Raw genomic sequence first — 20177 nt, forward strand, 5'->3', positions numbered from 1 at the left:
ATGGAAAGATATTAAATTGCATCGAGTTATTAATTAGTAAAGGATTAAATTGGTAAAAGAATTATGACTGTGAGTGATGCCATTCTCGAAATATCGAGTCTCAAAGTTTTATGACCAATGGTCGTAATCAAGAGAACTATCCATGAAATGAAAAAACTATTCATTCTATATCATGCAACAACAATTTTTGTTGGTCAAACTTAAGTTTGAGCTCTCTAACATTTATGGCCACAGAATACGGAAAGTTTAACTGAAAATCGAACTTGTTCTGTTTTATAGAAACAGAAAATGTTATTTCTTAAAATAAGACCATTTTCAAGTTTGGCATCAAAAGAAATATCAATAAAGTTAGCTACATGAAAAAATCTGCTACTGTAGTTGTGCAATAAGCGATCAAAGTTTCAACTTTGACCGCGATTTTCTCGAAAACTGTTGATCAGAGAAACTTTCAAATTGCACAAATAGACTGAGTTCTTATGGTTCTACAAATCAACATAATCTAAATTTGAAAGAAGGCAATTTTCACCCGTTTTTGCCCATTTGTTTCAATTTGTGTCTTTTTAGTGACAAACAACTAACCGATGCACAGAATGTCTACATTTTAGAAATTTTAACATAAAAATTAATGTTGAAGTTTATCATAATTAGTTAAATGTATTTTAGATAAATGAATCAATTAGAAATCCTATTTTTATGATACTTTTTGTACAAAACTTTTACCAGCAAAATTTGTGCAACTTTATGATTATGTTTTAAACAGTTAGAATTAGATTCCCAATTTTAACGGTGATTTGATGTTGAGCAAGTTTCTTTCATGATTGATCGGCTTTAAATATGGATTTCAAATGAACAATTTATTCCTTGATCCATCTGAATAGCCTTGAGAGCTTTGTTTTACTCGGTTGTCATTGAAAGCAGTACAAAGTAATGTCGCGTTAATGGTTGGTTAGTTTACACGTGAAGAAGTGAACAAGGTTTCATGTTACACTCACAAGCATTATGAATGAATAAACACTTAGTTGGATAAGATTTTTTTTATTAATTTTTTTGAAAATTAAATTAGAAACAAAAGTAATTCTAAGTTATATTACAATGGCAGCAGTTAAACTTTTTTTTATGCTTCAAGGGTGGCTCAGGTGTCATTTGTTCTGGACACATGATGGCTAATCTGGAATCTTCATTCCTAAACGATTCTTTAATCTCTATCTCAGTTTTGATCATCTTAAGAAAGGCTAAAGCAGCAATCCGAGAGAATAAATTTTGAACATTTTTACCAGTCAGACTGGACACGGACCAATATTCAGCTTCAAACTGTTTAGCCACTTGAGCAGCTTCCTTCTCCAAGACACGACATTGAGCTTCACTGATTAAATCCTTCTTGGATCCAACCAGAAAGATGAGCAACCTTTCCTCTTGGTTAACCGTTAAAACATCTCTAACAAACTCTTTCAACTCATTAAGAGTATGAGGACGGGACAGGTCAAACTGCATGATGACGATCTGAGCATCTCGATAAAAGCTTTTGGTTACACTGTTGTACCTTTCCAATCCTGCTGTATCCCAAATCTATTGTGATATACAATAATAAAAGCATAATAAAGCATTAATCATATGGCAAAGTTAAAGCATACTGTTTCTGTTTAGACAAGATCACTATCATTCATACAAATATCATTAGTGATGAATGTAACTTGAAAGCAACTTACGTATGTTCACTGAAAGGAAGGGAAATAATGAAGATGAAGAAAGTTAACAGATAAGCTCAGGTTCTTCAAGTTAATAGCAATTGAAAAGGGTAAATCAGTGATTGTCATTGAGTCATAATGAAAATAAGGGAAGTAAAGATATATTGAACAAGAGCATGATTACTGGTTGTTGATTTAGGATTAATACATTATTATTTTAAAGGTTTACCAGCAAAAAGTTGTGGGAAACAAAAAAAAGCAAAGTTGCTTATAAGGTTAACAGCGAGTGGAAAAGAAAAAGTGAAATGCTTCAATATGTTTATACATGAAACATTAATTATTGATATAACCTAACAATCAACAGGTGAGTAAATGTTTGCCAATAGCCAGTTAAAGCTATTTGTTTAGTTGAAGGATACAATCATCATCTCAATGAATATGAATCTAGTTAAATGGTTGGAAACAAAGGTTTTTTTTACCTGAAGACGAAAAGGTGTCCCAAGAACTTCAAATTTTTGTACCCAATAGTCAATTCCAATGGTTGGTCGTTGCTTCAATCCATATCCATTGGCACCAAGTCGCCTGATTAAACTAGTTTTACCCACTGAAACTGGTCCAATGATGATGCACTTGGCCACTCTTAAAGGTATCTTACGGTCAGGGGAGAGTATTTCATTTTCAATGTATTGTTCAACTTCACCATCAAAACAAGTATTTTCATAGGGAGTAATGTTATTGTCATAGGCCCAAGGTACAAGTGGAATCAATATGGAGTCCGTTTCCATTGATCATCAAGGTTAGACTGATGTTGATAATGGTTGGTGGTGACAATGATTAGACACTAATGAGAGAGATGATGGATGATGATTGGATGACCTGGAGGAAACAATGAAACTGTCAAATGTGTGTCAAAAAATGGTACAAAAACAAAGTTGCAGTGAAAATGGTTTGGATGATAAAAATAATGGTAAGGAACCAAGTCGATGGGTTTGATGTTGTTTTTGGCGTTGATGATGGCAATGGTGATGATGTTATTGTTGTTGATGATGGTGGAGAAAACAGTCGACTAGAAAAATTGAACAGAATCAGGCCTTAACAGCTCGGGAATCCCGCTTAACTTTGCAGCTTAACTTTACAACTACGCATCATAATTATGATTTAGTTTTTCATTTCTCTCATCTTCATTAAACTTTCTCTTCTTCCAGTCTCTCCTAGCAACTGATACTCGACAAAACTACCTAGAAACCAGATAACTTAATAGCTAATCAAAGTAATTATGTAAAGAGTCTTTCACAATCATCATCTTAAACATCTTCTTCTTCTTCTTCTTCTTCCTTCTCATGGAGCTGTCTATGTGAGGGAATCTATTGTTTATTGCAAATGTTTTCTTGACTTGTATTTTGAATCAATCCAATGGATCCAATTTTGATAAACTTCCTAATAATAATGGTGATCATTTTTCACAATTAACTCACCAATTTCCATATTTAGCCTTTTTTGTTGCTTAATTATATTGTAACATTTTAATGTTAATGTGATTCGTTTGTGTTTTGTTTTGTTTACGCTTCAAGTTTACAATTTTTTACACTAATTTTCATGCAACCAATTTGGGTAAATCGATTAAATCATCTCTAGAATTAGCTCATTACGATTACTTTTCAGCTTAAATTTGGGAACAGATTTTTGTTCAAAACAAGCTTGCTGTTTGTCTGGCTGTCTAGTCGCGTCTTTTGAGTAATTTTATCAGCAATCATGACAATAGGATAACAACAAACACACATTATTGATTGCAATAGCACAATATTTAACCTTGTTTTTGAATTTTCACAATTATGTGTGTTCTTAAGCAGCTATCTGATACCTTTTCATGTTCTTTCATTTCAAGATCATTGATGATCATTGAAAAACACAGCTAAATAAAGGAAAAATATTATCAAAAATAATTAATTTTGCTCGAATCATGCTTGGTGAATTTGAATATGAGTGTGACTTTGTGAAACTGACAAAAGAATCCATTTCAAGTGGGAAACAATGACATCGACTACTAAATTTTGAGAGGTAACATATTATGAGCGGCATTGAACTAAACTGAATTGTAACATTAAGTTATCTTAGCTTTGCTTTATTTTGGTACGAACTAAAATTCAAATTTAATTTTATTCTATCCATTAAGTAATTTATAATCTAGACTCTGTTGAATAATTTCAAGTTACTAATTTTTTGTGTTACTGTTTTAAATTGCCAATTTTGTTTCCCAGAGAAATTTCAGTCAAATGAAGCTTAACATGCAATTATAACAAAAGGCAAGGTTACATTTTTTAGGTGAAATAATGCTTTACGTTTGATTTAAATAGATTTTAAACAATTTTATATTTTCTAGATTACAATATTTATAAATTTAATTACATCATCTAAATAGAAAATATTTAGCTAAAAAATAGTCATAATAATTTTTGGGTTAATGTGGAAGGCGATGATCTAACAAGTTACTTGTAAGTAGTATTTGAAAAATATTGCTACAAAAAATCAGTCGAAATCATTTGAATCTTCATCTTCATCTGATTCTTCATCGGAATCACATCTAACAGATCTTATTTTGTTCAACGCAAACATTAAATTTTGAGCAACTTGACTGGCTTCACTGATCTCTTTTGTAATGGGCTGACATTTTTTCAATCTATCTCGGGCATTTAATATTTCTGAAAGATCAATGGTATTGGATGAACAGTTATCAATGGATTTTGTCCGCAAACTTTTTTCCATACAAGATTCGAATGCTTTATCTCTTTGTTGTTTAGAGAGCGAACAAAATGGAGCAGGAGGAGGAGGTGGAGGCGGCGGCGGCGGCGGTGGTGGCGGTGGACAGACAAAAGGTGGGATTGACGAGGGAGATGTTGATGGTTGATTACAAGATGAAGAAGGCTGATGTCCACTATTGACGATCAATTTATTTACGTTAGACTCGGATATAGAAGGCTTAAGATATTCCACATCATTAATCACATTATTTTTTGTACATGAGGCTTCTCGATCAATATGATCAAGTTCAAGATCCGGTGGAGGAGGTAATGGAGTATCTTCAGAAATTTTAGTATTATCAATCCATGGGTAAGGTGGTAAATTTTGATTAGGATTTGCTGGTTTGTCTTCAAAAAATTTATCGTCATCACAGAAATTTTTACTTCTCATCCGGAATGTTTTTAGCCTTTGTAAGGTTTTCTGGCGAATTTTTTTGTGGATTTCTTCTCTTTTCTTGTCTCCTTCATTTGAATAAAGTGTCTTTTTAGTAATTGGTTTTACTTGGGTTTCGCTAGAACTTTCTTCTAATGTCTGGTGATCTGTATCTTCCTTCAGTTGCTCTTCTGGTTCTTTTGGTTCAGTCAATAAAGCAGTCTTTTTGTTACGAAGATGAGCGCGACGACGAGCTAATAATTGGCGTTTTTCCTTCAATAAATCAATTAATCTTGATTTACTATATCTATTGTTTGAGGGATTATCATCAGCAACAGGATTAGCATTTTGAGCCTCCTCAACTGCGTCATGAAAAATATCATCATCTATATCTTCTGAATTCTCCAATAAATCAAGCCTTTTCTTGAGTAACTTTTCTTCCTCCATAAGAATTTCAAGCCGCGTATTGATTATATCAAGCTCTGCTCGCTTTAGTTCTTGTTCAAAAGTAGATTTTTCACCAGCATCAAGTGACTTAAAATACTTCTTCAATTGATCTCGATGATATTCTTTAGTTGCTTTCACCGTATTCATGAGTTTCAAAACTTCTTGATTATGCAAAATTTGTAATTTTAACATCCTTACAGGGCCTCCTTCAAGATTAAAATTTAGTTTTCCAAAACGCTGTTGGTCTTCTTTCATACGAGTTATTTGACTGGAAATGAGTTCAACGACTTTTCGATAATATTCTTGATATAGATGCTGTAGAGCACCATTCGCACTTAAAAATTGGTCATTATATTCCTCTAACTCTTTCTGTGATTGGACTTTAACACGATTTCCAAGATCAGGATCAATAATACGACTCTTAGCTTGCTTGATGTGATTATGAGCCATTTCTCGTAGTTGCAGAAAAGGTTGTAGCTGGAAATTATATTTTTCCGAGATGGCAACACACAACTCAGATATTGCTTCATCTTCCAGTTTGTAAACAGCTACTAACTCTTTCATGTTTCGAGCTCGATCTCGATATCTTAAAACGTCCTCCAGGTCTCTGAGAGAGCTTTGCACGACATTCTCGTAGCCTTTCAATCTTAACTCTTGGATATCTTCTTCGAAATCACTCAAAGGATCGTTGTCATCATCAAATAGAAGAGCCATAAGAAGTCCCTTTCCAACGATTGATAATGCTGATTCGAGGTAGTTTTCAATTGCATTACATGTTTCTGGGTCAACATCCTCCTGAGCTCTAAGAATATAATAACTGAAAAAGTCAGTTGACATTTGTGAAGAATTGTTAGTGAAATGAAACCCAATAAACCATTAAGTTAGTACGATTAGAAAGGAATTGTAGGAACGAGAGGTCAAATCTTGCGAGTTAAAATGTACCAAACAAAATAATCTAGGCTTTGACGTGAAAATGTTACGATTGATGTTATGTTACAGACATAAGATATAACTCCAGCTTATTTACCTAAAGGTTGCCAAAAGATTTGGAAAAAATCCTTCGGAGACGTCGAGATTCGCTGGAAAATGAGCATCAAGAATTGGATGCACAATTTTCAGCTGATTATGAATTGCTCTCAGAGATTGTACACTGTAAATTGAAAAAAAGAGTTAGAAATTGGTAAAAGTTGCTTTATTCAAATAAATAATCGAGATTGTAAGTAATGACGCAAAAAGTAAAATTACAAACCTAATACAGCAGGCCATAGATTTAGGCTTGATATCACTTGCCTTACGACTTCCTTGAATACATGTTATTGCTAGTTTTTGCTCAATTGAATTATAAGCAACAAGAAATTTTATTTTACTCGAATCACCAAAAGTGAAATCACCTTCGTTCAAAAATATATCACGTTTTACTGCAACCCAGTCATCTAAACTATTAAAATGGTCCATAATTGATCTATTTACACAATTAAAACTACAATCAGACACATATTGAAATGACTTAATAAGAAAGAAAAATTAAATGTAAAAAAATAGCTGCAGCCGAAAACAAGAAACATAAACAAAACAATCTTTCTTTCGTTTTCTTAAGGGACCGTTGAAATATTTACGCTTGATGAAAGGTTCAAACATTAAAGATTTTCATTGTGCTCAATCAAATTGATTCGTAAGATTAATCAATTCAAATTTTTTGGATTGAATAAAAATACAGTGTCACAGGAACAGGTCATGCAAATAACGTAAATGTAATGCATGGGCGTCTTTTTGTTTTCACTCCAATGAACAATGAGATGAGACAGAAAACACTGAATTTGAAGTGACAAGAAAATTTGAAATAAAGAAATGAAGATTATGGATGATGATCTTGTTTGATGGACAAGTTTTAAAATGATTTTGGATAAAATGGATGCAATTGATTTGATGATCAAACACAAGGTTTTTGGTATACAATAAATTGAATCAGATACCTTACAATATACCTTTTTATTCCCAATGTCAACTCAAATTATGGTAATCATCAAGTCAACTGTTCTGAATTATACACAATTGAACGGTCTAATGTATCATCGACAGTTGTGTCATTAATCGGGTCAAACAGGATTCCATAACTTTTTAATTCAATTAAAGCACGATAAAGCCATCCTCAGCTCATCTCAGCCATTTCTGTAACGAGCCAGTCTATTTGAAGGATGCAAATGTAAAATTACAGTAAGAAATATTTTACCATTAGTAGTTCAATAGGTTTTAATGTTGATGAAATTTCATTCCAAGTTGATCCGATAGAGTCTGACAGGAACACTTTAACCAGAAGAAGAAATTCAAACTTGGATAAAAACAAAGTTGCATTATTGCTTGTAAGTTCATCTCCATTTCTTGTGTCTCTGGATAAATTATTCATTTTGCTGAATCTACTTTATGTACAGAATTGCAATTCAAATCCATCTTTACCCCAATAAATCCTCCTGAATTTGAATCTTTTGCTGCAGACAGAAAAAAATATACAAGATTTCCCATGAATCGAATTCATCAAAAGATATATTTTTCGGTATATTCTGTGTTCATCATACTGTTTGAAGAGTCCATTGAACTATTTATTTTTTTTTACTTTTTCTAGTATGATTAACATTTAGCCAGTAATCATACTGAACTATAGCAGCTATTTATTTATGGATCATGAAAAATAGAGCATTTACACAGAAATAATGAAAACTGGAGATTTCTTCCAAGAAAATGCTTCTTAATCTCAAAATCAATCACCAGCCAGATCTTTCACATTCCCAATTTACTCAAGTTAAGTGAATGTAACACCGCGAATATAATTATTAGCAGAATCGAGAACAGCTTAATCCATATCTGCAATAATTACAACGGCAATTCCAATTGTAACTTCTGTATCAACTGACACCTCGAGAATAAGCATAACATTAACAATGTAACATTAAGATTGTAAGATCAGTTGTAACATCAAATGGTTCAGTTGAATTACGTTATTTTTGTTCCAGCAAGGAAGTCGATTTTGATTGATTTATTGAATTTTAAGATTCAGTATCAGCCCTGGAACTTTAAATATGAACAGAATGGATTGTTCATCTTATCCTTTGTTTGTTTTTCAGATGAATAGATGAATAAGCAGGATTTGGTGTAAAATTCAGCTCTCTAAACGTTTCCAGGGAGCATTATTGATCTCAAACTGAACACATTTTAAAGTCTTTACAAACTCTTGATCAAGCTTACACAAATTATTAAAAATTAATGAGCCAAGAGTTGAATTCTTTTAACCAGCCAGAAACATTAATTATCATCTATACCAAACCCCTTTATTCTGCATCATGAATCATATGATATTTTTTTATTAAGATTAAGAACATGAATAGGGAAAAATGAAAAAAATGAAATGAGTTACGCGATGTTAACAAAATCTATAACAAAGCCTTTCAAAATAGGCAACTAAACTTACCGTTACATGTAGCACAAAATTATTGTAGTATTTATTGTATTGTTACCAATTATACTCCATCCATCGAAGAGGTTCTGTAATTAAGGATCAACCTTATAAGATTAGAAACAAAGAGAAACAAGATTATCAATAGCAATGGATTAACTGTTGGTATTAGTGTTTCTTAAAAACTGTGAAAAATCCAAAATATAACTCACCCAAAACCTAGATGATTAGACCTGGACGGAAACTAGATGATTAGAAGCACGCTGGTGACCATAGTTATAAATAGATACAAAGTAAGTTACTTAAACCAATAACATAAATCGTTAATAATGAAAAGATGATATAATTATCCGTTAGATTAGTTGACTTGATGGTTTCCCTCGTCATCTGTTCAACAGATTCTGTTGTAAGACTCCCAGAAAGGGGTAATCTCCACATCACCGTCTTTAATGGAAATGTGTCAATGGTGAAATAAATCTAATGTGCCTAATTGATTTCATTTATCATTGATAAGTAAGCTGACTAAGATAATGAGCTAATTATACAATTGGTTGAATGATATAAAATATCATTATATTAAATGCTTTAATGTCCCCACTTCCCATCAATGAGTTGCTAGCAATTAATCTTTTGATTGTATCGATTGAGAAGCTACAAACATATTTGCTACAATTGTTTCAAAATTTATGTTTTTTTACCTTTTTTTCACAAATATTGAAAATTCAGTAAATAATCAGATGGAATTGATTGATTTTAATCAAACCAATATGAGAAATGGGACTTCTAGCTCACATCAAACCTTTTCAATAATATTTACTCAAATAAAATGCAGAAATACATTACCTTTAACCTTTGAAATGAAATAAAATGAGAAGCTACTGTTGAAACCAAGTGAAAGTTATTTATCATTTTTGGGTACAAAGAAAAATAAATGAAAAGTGTTCAAATATTGTCAATATTTAAACCCAAATAATATAAAAACGTACAAAACCTTCAATTTCATTGTAAACTTTAACCATTTGACTTTTTTTCTCGCCTCCAGATTGTATCATTATAACAATAAATGTATTCAAATGATTGAAAATCTCAATCATCATCAAACAAAACACAAATATTAATCATGATAAGATATTTTTTCCTGTTGACTAAATTCACTGAATGTTTACAAATTGAACCCGAATCTGAAAAAAAGAAACAATTATAACAAGATATTAAATGTTGAGCAAAACATTTATCTAAATGTTTCATATTCTCAGTTAAGAGACAAATCCATATTGATATGATTAATAATTGAATCAATCTCTTAATCAAAAGGTATTTTGTCAATACAAATTAATGTATAAATCATAAATACACTCAAACATCAATTTGTTTCCCTTTATTCACCAAGGTATATGATAAAGGCACGCCAAAGTGTAGAGTCCAGTAATGATTATGTTTTCATATGCATGGAATGGCTATATTGTTGTTGTTGTTTTTGCTTCCACCAATTCAAAGCTTACCATGAACAACCAAAGACGATAAGCTAAGAAGGAAAAAGAAACAAGAAGAAAAGCTTAGTAAATAAAGGTATTGAACTAATATCTAAGTAATAGTCAAAGTATTAATAATCTTAGCCTGAGAAACATTTTTTCTTCACCTCATCAATCTTATTTTGCATAACCATCAAAGCATCAGAACCTAAAATCTTTCCAGAAGTTAACCTTTTTCCTCTTTCTTACCATGTAATTTCAACTGAACCCGATATCATATAAACAATAACAATGATATCATGGTATTACCCTTCCGGTTAGATTAATACTGGCAATAACAATGGTTGATGACAATATTAGCAATAGCAATATAAGAGTATCAAAATGTAATCATTTGAGTCTCCAAAGTTGTTATTAACAGCATATTAATACATTTATCTGTCTCTGTGTTGCCTCCTCTTCATTGACTCGTCTCTTTACTGCTTGTTTACATATGTTTTATCCTTCATCGTTCAATGGAAACATCATTGACTCTATTAACATCGGTAACCTGAAAGAGAAAGAAAAAGAATGATTAAATGGTTTAAAAAAGGTCTAATGGACTGAACTTTACTTGGTTACCAATGGAATCATTTCAATAAGTAAAGAAGGAAAGATTACTGGATTGAAACAGTGAGTGTTGATTTTTTGCCAGTTGACAGATTAGTTGGTGAATATGATGAAGGTAAGATTTGCTGAAAGGAAGGAATAAGTATGTTAGAAATGATTTCCGTCTTCATCGGAATAGAAAAATATAACCGATGAGGGGAAAAATGATAAAGATGATGATCAAGTTGTGTTGCTTGGTGAGTTCTGGTAAGAGGTAAAGGAAGAGAGGGTAAAACTCATCAACCTCTTCTGATTCTTAATCAAGATTAATGGAGTAAAAGGAGCGGGAGTGAAATACGGAGGAAGATCAAGATGAAGTTTAAGTAAAAGGGATAAGTGGTAAACAGGAATGAGTATGAAATCATCTGATGATGATTTCAGATCTTTATGATGTTAGATAAGAAGGTGAAAGGATAGAGTGAGTGAGTGAAAACCATTTATGGCAAGGGAAGATGAGAAAGGAAAAGAATGGAAACTGATTTACTTTAGTAGTAAATTTTGATTACACTGGTTAACCCAATAGTTTAGCCATTGGGTTAAATTATTTTTGAAACAAAAAAATCATTTTAATCTTTTTCTCTCAACGTTAACCACACCTAGAAGATAATGTTCAACACTTACATTCATATAAATATGTCTCGATTGGGAGTGATACAAGATTATCATCTAATCCATTCAAGATTTAATATACTTATATCAGTTAATGTTGAACGTTGAAAAAGCACAAATGTTCAAATAATCTAATGTGAACTTGCTAATAGCTTGTTATTTTCCTATCCTCAAAAATCCTTATTAGAAACTAAGCTTTTTAGATCAACATTGCACTGGCTACAAATGAAACATTTGAACGATCAATTTTTAATCAACAGCATTCATGGGATTGTTAACGTTGAAAGATTAAAATGATGAAACCAGAATCTAAATGTTGAATCAGATCCATTGGTGGTGAAGCGAGTTTCCTTTGGTTAATTGTTGAGATTTGGATTGTATTCAGGACCATTTTGTAATGTAAGGTAATCTTTCTTGATCATCTTGTGATATTAATTGTTGTCTCCTGTTATCCATAGACATCAAAAATTCAATTCATGCCATAACAATAATGATAAACTGGTGATGGGTAAAGTTAATATCGTCATGGCTAGGTAAGGCTGAAGAGCAAAAATTGTAATGGAATTCTTGACCAATGGTGAAACCTGTTCCTATTTTGATATTGAAATAATGAAATGAAATAGAATGAGAAAAAAGAGAATAAGCACAAAAAGCACAAAAATAATGAACGATGAAAGAAATAGAAATAACCAGCTGATTGTAATGAAGGAAAAAGAGGCAAAATGCTGTAAAGAGGATGTTGGATAAACGATGATGATCATCTTTTGAGTGATGCATGATCTTTTATCCTTGTTTTTTTCGCCATCCCTTTTAGTAAACTCTTTCAACTAACTTATTCCATTTTCATGATACTCACATTATTTGGCTGAAACGCTTCTCCATCCAAGATATTATATTCAATTCTGATGGGAGAGAGAAAGAAAAAAGAAAGGATAAGAGAGTAAACTCTGACAACGATTCACACTTCAATTCTTGTCTTCTTGACATTAAACCTAAAATCACAATCAATCTTCGTACTCTTAATCGTCTTTTTTTCATCAACTATCATCAAGAAAAACAACAACAAACAATAACCAACTCGTCTATTTCTGGTTAAATTCAATGTCACCAGAACTATCAATTACTGACTATTCAACTCTTCTCTTGAACCAGTCTGTTTTCCTTTTCTTCAGCATCTCCTATTTGTTCAGACTATCATCATGGATAGAACAGAATAATTGCTTAAACACATTGTAATAAATTTAATTCACAATTAACTTACCTTGATGATTTTAGTGTAATTTCATTAATAAACTAAACACGCTGCTAAAGCAAAAACATTTACTTTCATTGTTACTTAAAATTTTCAGGTTATACTCTAGAGCCAGTGAAGGAATGATGTTAAACTCTTGCAACTATTTTTGGATCCAAATTGATTCAAATTGACTTTAATTTTCCAAATCCAATAGTGCTGATCTTTCATTGATTGTTTCAATCCATGGTTTGTTAATAGCATTCATTTTAATCAATTGAGCTAATCTGTTATACTATCCTTGATTAGCTGAATCTTGGGAATAAGTTGAGGTCAAACACAGTTAATTGATTGAAGACTCTGGAAGTGGCAACCATTGAATCGAGGCAACTTCATTGGAGATTTTTTTGGTAAAAGCTTTCACTTGAAGCCAGGCTGGTAAAAGTCAGGTTTGGTTGAACATGATTTGAAATCAAAATTTTTCAAAAGTTATCAAGTTGATGTACGCAAATCAAAATGGCGTTGAAATTAAGTGAAAATCTGGTTACTTTGCTTTTTTTCTTCTTGAGGACAAAATAACGTAAATAACCACAAAACCATGGAGAAACTAAGAATGATTGATGTTGGATGAAGTTTATTATTCTTCCTTTTTTCTCGTCCACCAAGCTAGTTATTTGGGAATGACCAGTTGAAACATTCACAGCTTAAAAGATTTTACATGTTTATTTGATGACATTGGACTATTTTTCAGGTTAATGGTGAAATGGTCTGCTGATCAAATTCAGAGGTAACTTGATTGAGAGCCTAAAATGGGTTGCGAAAGAAAAGAAAAGAAAATCAGAGAAAAGGAAAAGGATAAAAGAGAAAAAAAGTATAAAAAGTATATAAAAACGTTACAAACAAAGGAGATTGATTCAAATCAAACTGACCAGCGAAATTGCAATTCCTCTTCTTTTGGCCAAACTTATTATTTTCACTTTCAAATTGCTCTGCCTTCTAAAGTTACCATTGTAAATAAAAACAAACAGGCGCAGCACACAAACAATTGCAATGAAGTGAAAAATAATCGCATTGAGAGGCCAAAGAAAACAAAAAAATCCATTGTTACCATTTAATTAACCAGTTGTAATTGGATGAACTTGAGGTTTCAATAGAGCAGTTAAGCTTCTTAACCATTGTAAACATCCAAAGTTTTATATCTTTGGGAGAGCCATTTTTTTGGTCCATTACTTTTTCAAAAGATTCAAGATGAATCAATAAACATATTGAAGAATTAGATATATCGGAATTACTGAACTTTCCAAGAAAGCGAAGATTAAAACACAATTTTTGAATAATAAATTTAAATAATGAAACACTTCAATTAAAATACTAATGAAGGTAAAATGAATCGATTGACTTTCATCACAGAAAACAGTTGCAACTTGCAAGAAAAAAAGCTAAAGATATCAGAATAGATATCAATTACTTTCCATCTTGGATCGTATCGATAATAATGGATCCATTATAAATTTGATAATTTATTGGCGGATAAATCTTTTCAGATTATAATTAAATGAATTTGTTGGAAACCTAAGTCAGATATTCATCGACTGACTGACTACGAGTCTAAATTAGTTTAAATTTCATCGTCTGACTGGCTACATCGACCAACTCCGGTGTCTTGTATTTGTATCCAGTAACCTTTGTCTTAAGGTCATCTCAATGATCTTATATTGTTATTGTTCATTCTCATCGTTCTATGTCCACTCGGTCCACTCTCATTTACGGTCAATATGCTATTATCAAGTAAGAATAAAAAGATTATCCTGCTTTCTGTCTCATGTTTTCATCTCTATTTATCTCTTTTTATATCATATACACAGGAATACAGACAAAAAAGGGTCCAACGATAAATTGGTAACAACAAAAGGAATCATCAGAGACTAATGGCTCATCCTAGAACAATAATATCTCCTGACTTGAATGAAACCAAAATTTAACCAAAAAAAATTACCAACAACCATTACTTCTTTATTCTGGAGTCTTTTCAATTGATGTTATACCATTTGATGAGCATAAACAGCAGCAAAAGCATGGTTTATATACATAACAACAATACTTTGGTTAGCTCTTTAATCACTCTCTTTTAACCGATTCTGATGACCTTTTTTGCTCATGGTTCACTGGATAAAATTAATCGCATAATTTTACTCACAGTGTTATCAATTTTTTCCCACTTTCAGAGAGATTTTCTGAGCTTGTTCTTCAAAGCTCGTGGATAATGAGAATGAGTGAAATGAAGAAAAAAACAAGTGAAAGTAGTCCAATGTGAATAGAGTAACTTGAAGGAATTCAAAATTGGTTAATAAAAACCTGGCAAAGGTAAAAGCTGACTTGTTTTGTGATTACTAAATGCTCAATTTTGTTTGCTTCTGCTGAGCTTTAACTAAACGCATTTCCTTTTATCTAACAATATTCTGTAAGTACCTTTAGTTGATAGGATTCTTTTTTCGCTCATATCTGAATAAAGCTCAATTTAGGTTCAACATTGAGCTACTATTGTAGTCGAGAGGAAATGAAGTTATCCTAACAATTGAATGTGCAAGTTTTGTTTTAAAAAGTAATCCTTAATCATTAAAAAAGGTAAATAAAACAACTGTGATGGTTTAGAGGCAACAATAATTTAATGTTGACTTTTTAACAAAAAAAACAGAATCAAAAGAAAAAATAAAAACATTTTTCCCCATTGGGATAACAGAATTTAAGAGTCAATCAGATAGAGTTTCTGATTAATAACAAAAACAATAGTAAACAATGAACATTTGAAACAATAACAAACAGAAAGCTTGACAGTCAAGTATTTGTCAATTTTCAATAAAAGTTGAAATGAAATGAAATTGAAATATAAAATAATTATTCCAGTTTAGGCGATGCATTGAAAATGTCATCAAATTGTTTGATTGCTTGAATTTTCCGAATGCTGTTTTGTTCATGAGATAAGAGATATTTCGGAAAATATTCCGATGAAATATCAGTTCCAACATAAAATTCGTCAATAAAGTGAATGAAAATGGATGCTGCTGAGGCTGGAATTGGGAAATCTTTTTCATAAACTCCAGTCAGCATGATTAAATGTTGAGTAAATATCCTTTCTTTTACTAAAATTGCATTGTCTTGATCACCAATTAATAGTATACAACTAAGTTTTCCCAGTTTATCAGTGTCATTTGCAATAACCTCCCAATTGGTAAGATTAACTTTGATCCTAATTGTTTGCGAGTAATCAACTGATGTTATCTGGGTATTTTCAATAGTAACTTCGTATTTCGGAATTCTTTTTATTTCTTCAATTACATGATCACCAAAAGTAACATCACATTGACAAACGTTTTCGATCAGTCTTGGATCAGCGTGTTCAATTTTCTCAAATGAACAAAGGTTAGCGTTGACTAGCTTGCGAGCGATTTTTGAGTTGACTACGTTAAGCTGATTGCAAACATATCTCGAGTTTTCCCAGAGTCCAACTTTTAAACATTTAGCCAGAATGATGCAGTTTAGTAAGAAGTTCAGATTTGTAGCTTTGATGAAAGCAATGTCCATCAAACAGTTGCTGAGCATTTGACAAATATTAACCATTTCGTCAATTTTTTGTAGCAGAGGGAAATCTTCGGGAAGTGGAATGCAACCAAGAACTACTTGAATGAGCACGTTAATTTTCATTTCATTGCTTTTTATCGGACCTGATAATGGAAATCGTATCACACGATTATAGTTTGAAAAAGTGTTGAATTTACTTAAAACTCTTTCATCTGCAGTCTTTAAGATGACGGATTGGTTGAGATCTTTGCATCTGGTTAGAACGGTAAGTAAATCGTATAAGTTTTCATTCCCTTTAAGTTTCAAAAATTGTTGCATTGCTTGAGATGAAATCGATTGAGCAGCCATCAGTCGGCCAATTTTTGTTGCTTTAATAATTCCATCGGCAGTTATTTCAATCATCTCGTACTTTTTAAAGCTATTCAACTCTTTGATGCAGATTTCTTTTAATTTTTGGTCCACTTGCTCCTCTGTGCAGTTTGGATCCAACCCATAATATTGCTTATTTTTGTGGATTCGTATATAAAAAAAAGTTGACCGAACCCAACCAACAGCATCATTCAAACAACAAATCGCATTCCTTTCGATTTCAGTCATAAAAATTTCGGGGAAAAAATTATAAATGTTACTTTCAATCATCTTTTCCCCTGAAACTAGCCCTTTATATTTTGTCTCGTTTTCTTTTCTAGTTAAAATGATGGCACATCCACAGTCATCAAGCTCTGATTTACCCGCTATGTCCAACATCTGCAATACAGTAGACTCTTCATATTCAACAGAGCTTCCATTGATAAAATAATTAGTTCCTTTGATGATGACCAGGTGAGCAGAAAGGTCTTCACTCGAGGCAAGAGCACTTGTTGCAACTATAATACGAACTTCTCCATTTAAAAAAGCTATTTCAAGTTTTTGACGATCATCTGGAGAAAGGCCTGCATGATAGAAACCGATTCCTTTGAGTAGAGTAGCTTTCAATCTATTGTTATCAATAGATTGTGAAAGTATGGCAAACTTATCCCTTTGAAATGGCTTGTAGTTGAATGGACAGTTTTGAGACAAGAATTCAGCAGTTGTTTGACAATCTTTTCTTGTACAAGTGAAAATTAAAGTTGTTCGTTCCTCGGAATATTGGTTGATCAATTCAGGAAGCTTAAGATTAAGCTTTTGTAAACAGAAGAAATCACTAAGAGATTCAGGGAAAGAAAAACCAATTACTTTTTTCACTATTTTCATAATTTCATATTTTAAACAAAACTGGGATCAATGTAATTAATGATTGGAATTAAAATAAATGGATTAATTTTCTGAAATATGAAAAAAAAGCTAAAATATCGTAATCGATATCAATTACTTTTCATTTTGGATAGTATCGATCGGATCGATACTTGAAAGGGTGAACATCAAGATTTATTATTTTAATGGCAAGTGACGATCAAGTTATCAATGTGCGCTCATTGATACAGTTGTTCATTTCCAATTGATTGTTTGACTTTAACTTTATTTGTTATCAGTATATGAACTTGTATATAGTTTACTTTGTTATCTAGTTCACTAATCGAGTTAAGATTGATTTGATTGTCTCGTTTAGACTGTACAGAAACAATGTTTTTCTTGGTGTTATGTTTGGTCTCTCTTGATCGGTCTCATCATGATCCTCTTTTTCTTTGTTGACAATCACGTTTACATCTAAACCAATCTGATGTCAACTTGTGATGGACTAATATTCATCACCAAAATAAGGTTCAATCAATTTAATCAGATTGACATTCACATCATCATCGCCAGTCCAACACCAACAATTTAATCTCCTCAATTTCACCCTACATAGCAAATTGAGTTTAACTTTCTTACTTGTTCAATGTTAAATAATACAGTGTATAATGATTTATCAGAACTATTTGCTCCAAAAAGTAAATAACTAACATCAATTTAAAACTGTAAACCCATGTACAACTTTCGCCATTACTATTTCACTATAACATCAGACTAACAGTTTCAACAGTTTCCCTTTATTTTATTAGTGATATTGATGAGGCATGAAACAAGACACAGCAAAAAATGGGTTAAGAAACAAATGGTTTAACTAACAATTAAATTATATCACTCTCAATGTTGATTATGACAAATGTATTAATAAATGTGCTTATATGTTAAACCTTGTTCAATGTAAATTACTGGTATTAACCGTTAATCCTTTCTGCCATTGGATCCATTTTTTGGCAACTTGTGTTATACAAACCTTTTTGGACTCACTTGAATTACGATTTGAATTAACATGTATACACCATTAATCAGCAACTTGTTAAATGTTAATTATGAATGATGATCATTAATCTAAATTATAATCACTATTAATTGTAACCTAAAACACATCAAATGAGAAATAGCAAAAATCAGCTTCAAGCTTGAGCTATTTACACTTTCAGCTAACGAGTTATTTTAACGAAACAAAAGCAATTTCGGCTGAACCCTGTTAAACTTACAGCGAAAAAAAAAGATGTTAACCTAAAATCGTGATTTTTCACTTTTCCAATGGCAATCAATATTTACATTTGACTGATTTCTCAAACTATTTTAACAGTGTTATATTCATTATTAAAAATTATCATCATCACCATCAACAACAATTTAAACTTGGATACAAATAACTTGTAACACAAAATGTGATTTTTTTATTGAAGCTTCATTTCACTTTACAGTTTTGTGTGTTGTATCGTTAGTTGAATGGACTAAAATTGTTTACTTTGAATGTTTAATAATCATAATACATTATACAATTTAGTTTGAATAATATACAATATTTATTATTATTGCATTAACCAAAGTAAATATTAATCCATAAATAATACAAAATGTAACTTGTATTTAGTGGTTTCCCTCGTTTTTAAATGTTTATTTCAACATTGGCAACATTAAACCAGAAAAGAAACCAAGGATTTTATGGAACCTCAGCTGTTTGGATATTTAACCCAAAGCCAATTGGATTTTTTACAATCATTTGTTGTCCCAAATTTTGAATAATCTTTCTCTTGTTCAACATAATGGCATTTATTCATCGAGCACCATTTAATCACATCAATTTCACATAGAAATCACAGTTAATGTTGTCACATTTAACCCAAAAAATAATAGAAAAAATAACCCATAAAAAGGCTACATAAACAAACCCAAATCCAAAGGTTTCCAGGTTTAACTTAATGTTGAACAAGAAAAGCAAATAGTGGCATCAACAAGAACCCAAAAACTCTTAATAATGATAATTGTAATGTCAGTTTTGACAGTTGATTAAATGGTTTCAGTGTAATTTGAAGCTTGTTAGTGAATAACAAGAGTGTTTTAATCAGAAGATGGCGAAGAAATTATTGGCTTAAAATGAAATGCTTCCAGCTTTCACCATAAAATGAAATTATGTAAAGACCTGAATTGTAAATTCAAGCTGGATTCAAGTGACTTATCATTACATTAAGAGGTGATATATTTTGGTTTCTGTTGTAAAGAGTAAGGATAACAATATCAAGATATTTATTTCCTTCCCTGACCAATTTCCGATTGTTGACAGAATTCAAGTTTCACCATTAATCTCATAGCTACTTTTATCCTTTCTTTTCTTCCCTTTCCATTCTTATATCATTATTATTAGAATCAGCTTTCATCACAAACTCACATTTACATGAAACCTGAAACTGGAACAAAAAAAAGGTTGACAAAAAGCCAACATGAAACAAAACAAAATTAACCAAAAATGTTATTCTTGTATTAATAAGTTGCAACTATTGCTGACCAACATTGAGACAATTTTGTTGAACCCAAATTTAACGGTTATAACCATCATTATGTGTTTAAAGTTGATTAAGATTCAACTTTATTTCTGATTAATTTGTTTTCTT

At 31.5% G+C, this 20177-nt stretch overlaps 3 protein-coding genes and 2 long non-coding RNA genes across 11 annotated transcripts; 1 reads left to right on the forward strand and 4 right to left on the reverse strand.

The window, feature by feature from the left end:
* Window positions 1-1019: 1019 nt before the first annotated feature.
* LOC107371838 (ras-related protein Rab-34) lies at window positions 1020-2835 on the reverse strand. The gene is made up of 2 exons (XM_015939996.3): window positions 2165-2835; window positions 1020-1566 (listed from the first exon to the last, which is right to left on the reverse strand). Exons 1-2 carry the CDS (start codon window positions 2468-2470, stop codon window positions 1078-1080), a joined length of 795 nt encoding a protein of 264 aa, XP_015795482.2. The 5' UTR covers window positions 2471-2835; the 3' UTR covers window positions 1020-1077.
* A 1192-nt stretch (window positions 2836-4027) lies between these two features.
* Window positions 4028-9147, reverse strand: LOC107371677 (junction-mediating and -regulatory protein). 7 transcript variants are annotated; one of them, XM_089268064.1, is made up of 7 exons: window positions 8964-9147; window positions 8767-8858; window positions 8544-8631; window positions 7277-7789; window positions 6553-7114; window positions 6331-6453; window positions 4028-6120 (listed from the first exon to the last, which is right to left on the reverse strand). In XM_089268064.1, the coding sequence occupies exons 5-7, from the start codon at window positions 6756-6758 to the stop codon at window positions 4212-4214; spliced, it is 2238 nt and encodes a 745-aa protein (XP_089124190.1). In that variant the 5' UTR covers window positions 6759-7114; window positions 7277-7789; window positions 8544-8631; window positions 8767-8858; window positions 8964-9147; the 3' UTR covers window positions 4028-4211. The 7 variants fall into 7 exon arrangements, with proteins under 7 accessions (XP_089124190.1, XP_089124189.1, XP_089124191.1 ...); XM_089268063.1 differs by having other exon boundaries at window positions 8003-8631; XM_089268065.1 differs by having other exon boundaries at window positions 7277-8631; window positions 8767-8840.
* Window positions 9148-10283: 1136 nt separating this feature from the next.
* LOC149094082 (uncharacterized) lies at window positions 10284-14142 on the reverse strand. Its single transcript, XR_016199012.1, has 4 exons — window positions 13641-14142; window positions 12742-13515; window positions 12337-12382; window positions 10284-12070 (listed from the first exon to the last, which is right to left on the reverse strand). It is a non-coding gene; the product is annotated as an uncharacterized LOC149094082 (long non-coding RNA).
* Window positions 14143-14192: 50 nt separating this feature from the next.
* LOC149094083 (uncharacterized) lies at window positions 14193-15086 on the forward strand. The gene is made up of 2 exons (XR_016199011.1): window positions 14193-14499; window positions 14577-15086. It is a non-coding gene; the product is annotated as an uncharacterized LOC149094083 (long non-coding RNA).
* Window positions 15087-15606: 520 nt separating this feature from the next.
* LOC107370789 (putative ATP-dependent DNA helicase HFM1) lies at window positions 15607-17523 on the reverse strand. Its single transcript, XM_015938745.2, has one exon. It carries the CDS (start codon window positions 17521-17523, stop codon window positions 15607-15609), a length of 1917 nt encoding a protein of 638 aa, XP_015794231.2.
* Between the last annotated feature and the right edge of the window lie 2654 nt (window positions 17524-20177).

The sequence above is a fragment of the Tetranychus urticae genome, chromosome 2 (assembly GCF_039701765.1).
Source record: "Tetranychus urticae isolate SD_2017Ah chromosome 2, NJAU_TeUrti_SD_1.0, whole genome shotgun sequence".
Taxonomy (NCBI): Eukaryota; Metazoa; Arthropoda; class Arachnida; order Trombidiformes; family Tetranychidae; genus Tetranychus; species Tetranychus urticae.

What these genes read in the sequence shown, in the direction of transcription:
- LOC107371838 (XM_015939996.3), bottom strand. Translation starts at nt 2,470, where the DNA reads ATGGAAACGGACTCCATATTGATTCCACTTGTACCTTGGGCCTATGAC. An exon ending in GGACACCTTTTCGTCTTCAG is followed by an intron (nt 1,567 to 2,164) that starts GTAAAAAAAACC and finishes ATATCACAATAG; the next exon opens with ATTTGGGATACAGCAGGATT.
- LOC107371677 (XM_089268065.1), bottom strand. Translation starts at nt 6,758, where the DNA reads ATGGACCATTTTAATAGTTTAGATGACTGGGTTGCAGTAAAACGTGAT. An exon ending in TCTATGGCCTGCTGTATTAG is followed by an intron (nt 6,454 to 6,552) that starts GTTTGTAATTTT and finishes TTCAATTTACAG; the next exon opens with TGTACAATCTCTGAGAGCAA. An exon ending in AATCTTTTGGCAACCTTTAG is followed by an intron (nt 6,121 to 6,330) that starts GTAAATAAGCTG and finishes TGACTTTTTCAG; the next exon opens with TTATTATATTCTTAGAGCTC.
- LOC107370789 (XM_015938745.2), bottom strand. Translation starts at nt 17,523, where the DNA reads ATGAAAATAGTGAAAAAAGTAATTGGTTTTTCTTTCCCTGAATCTCTT.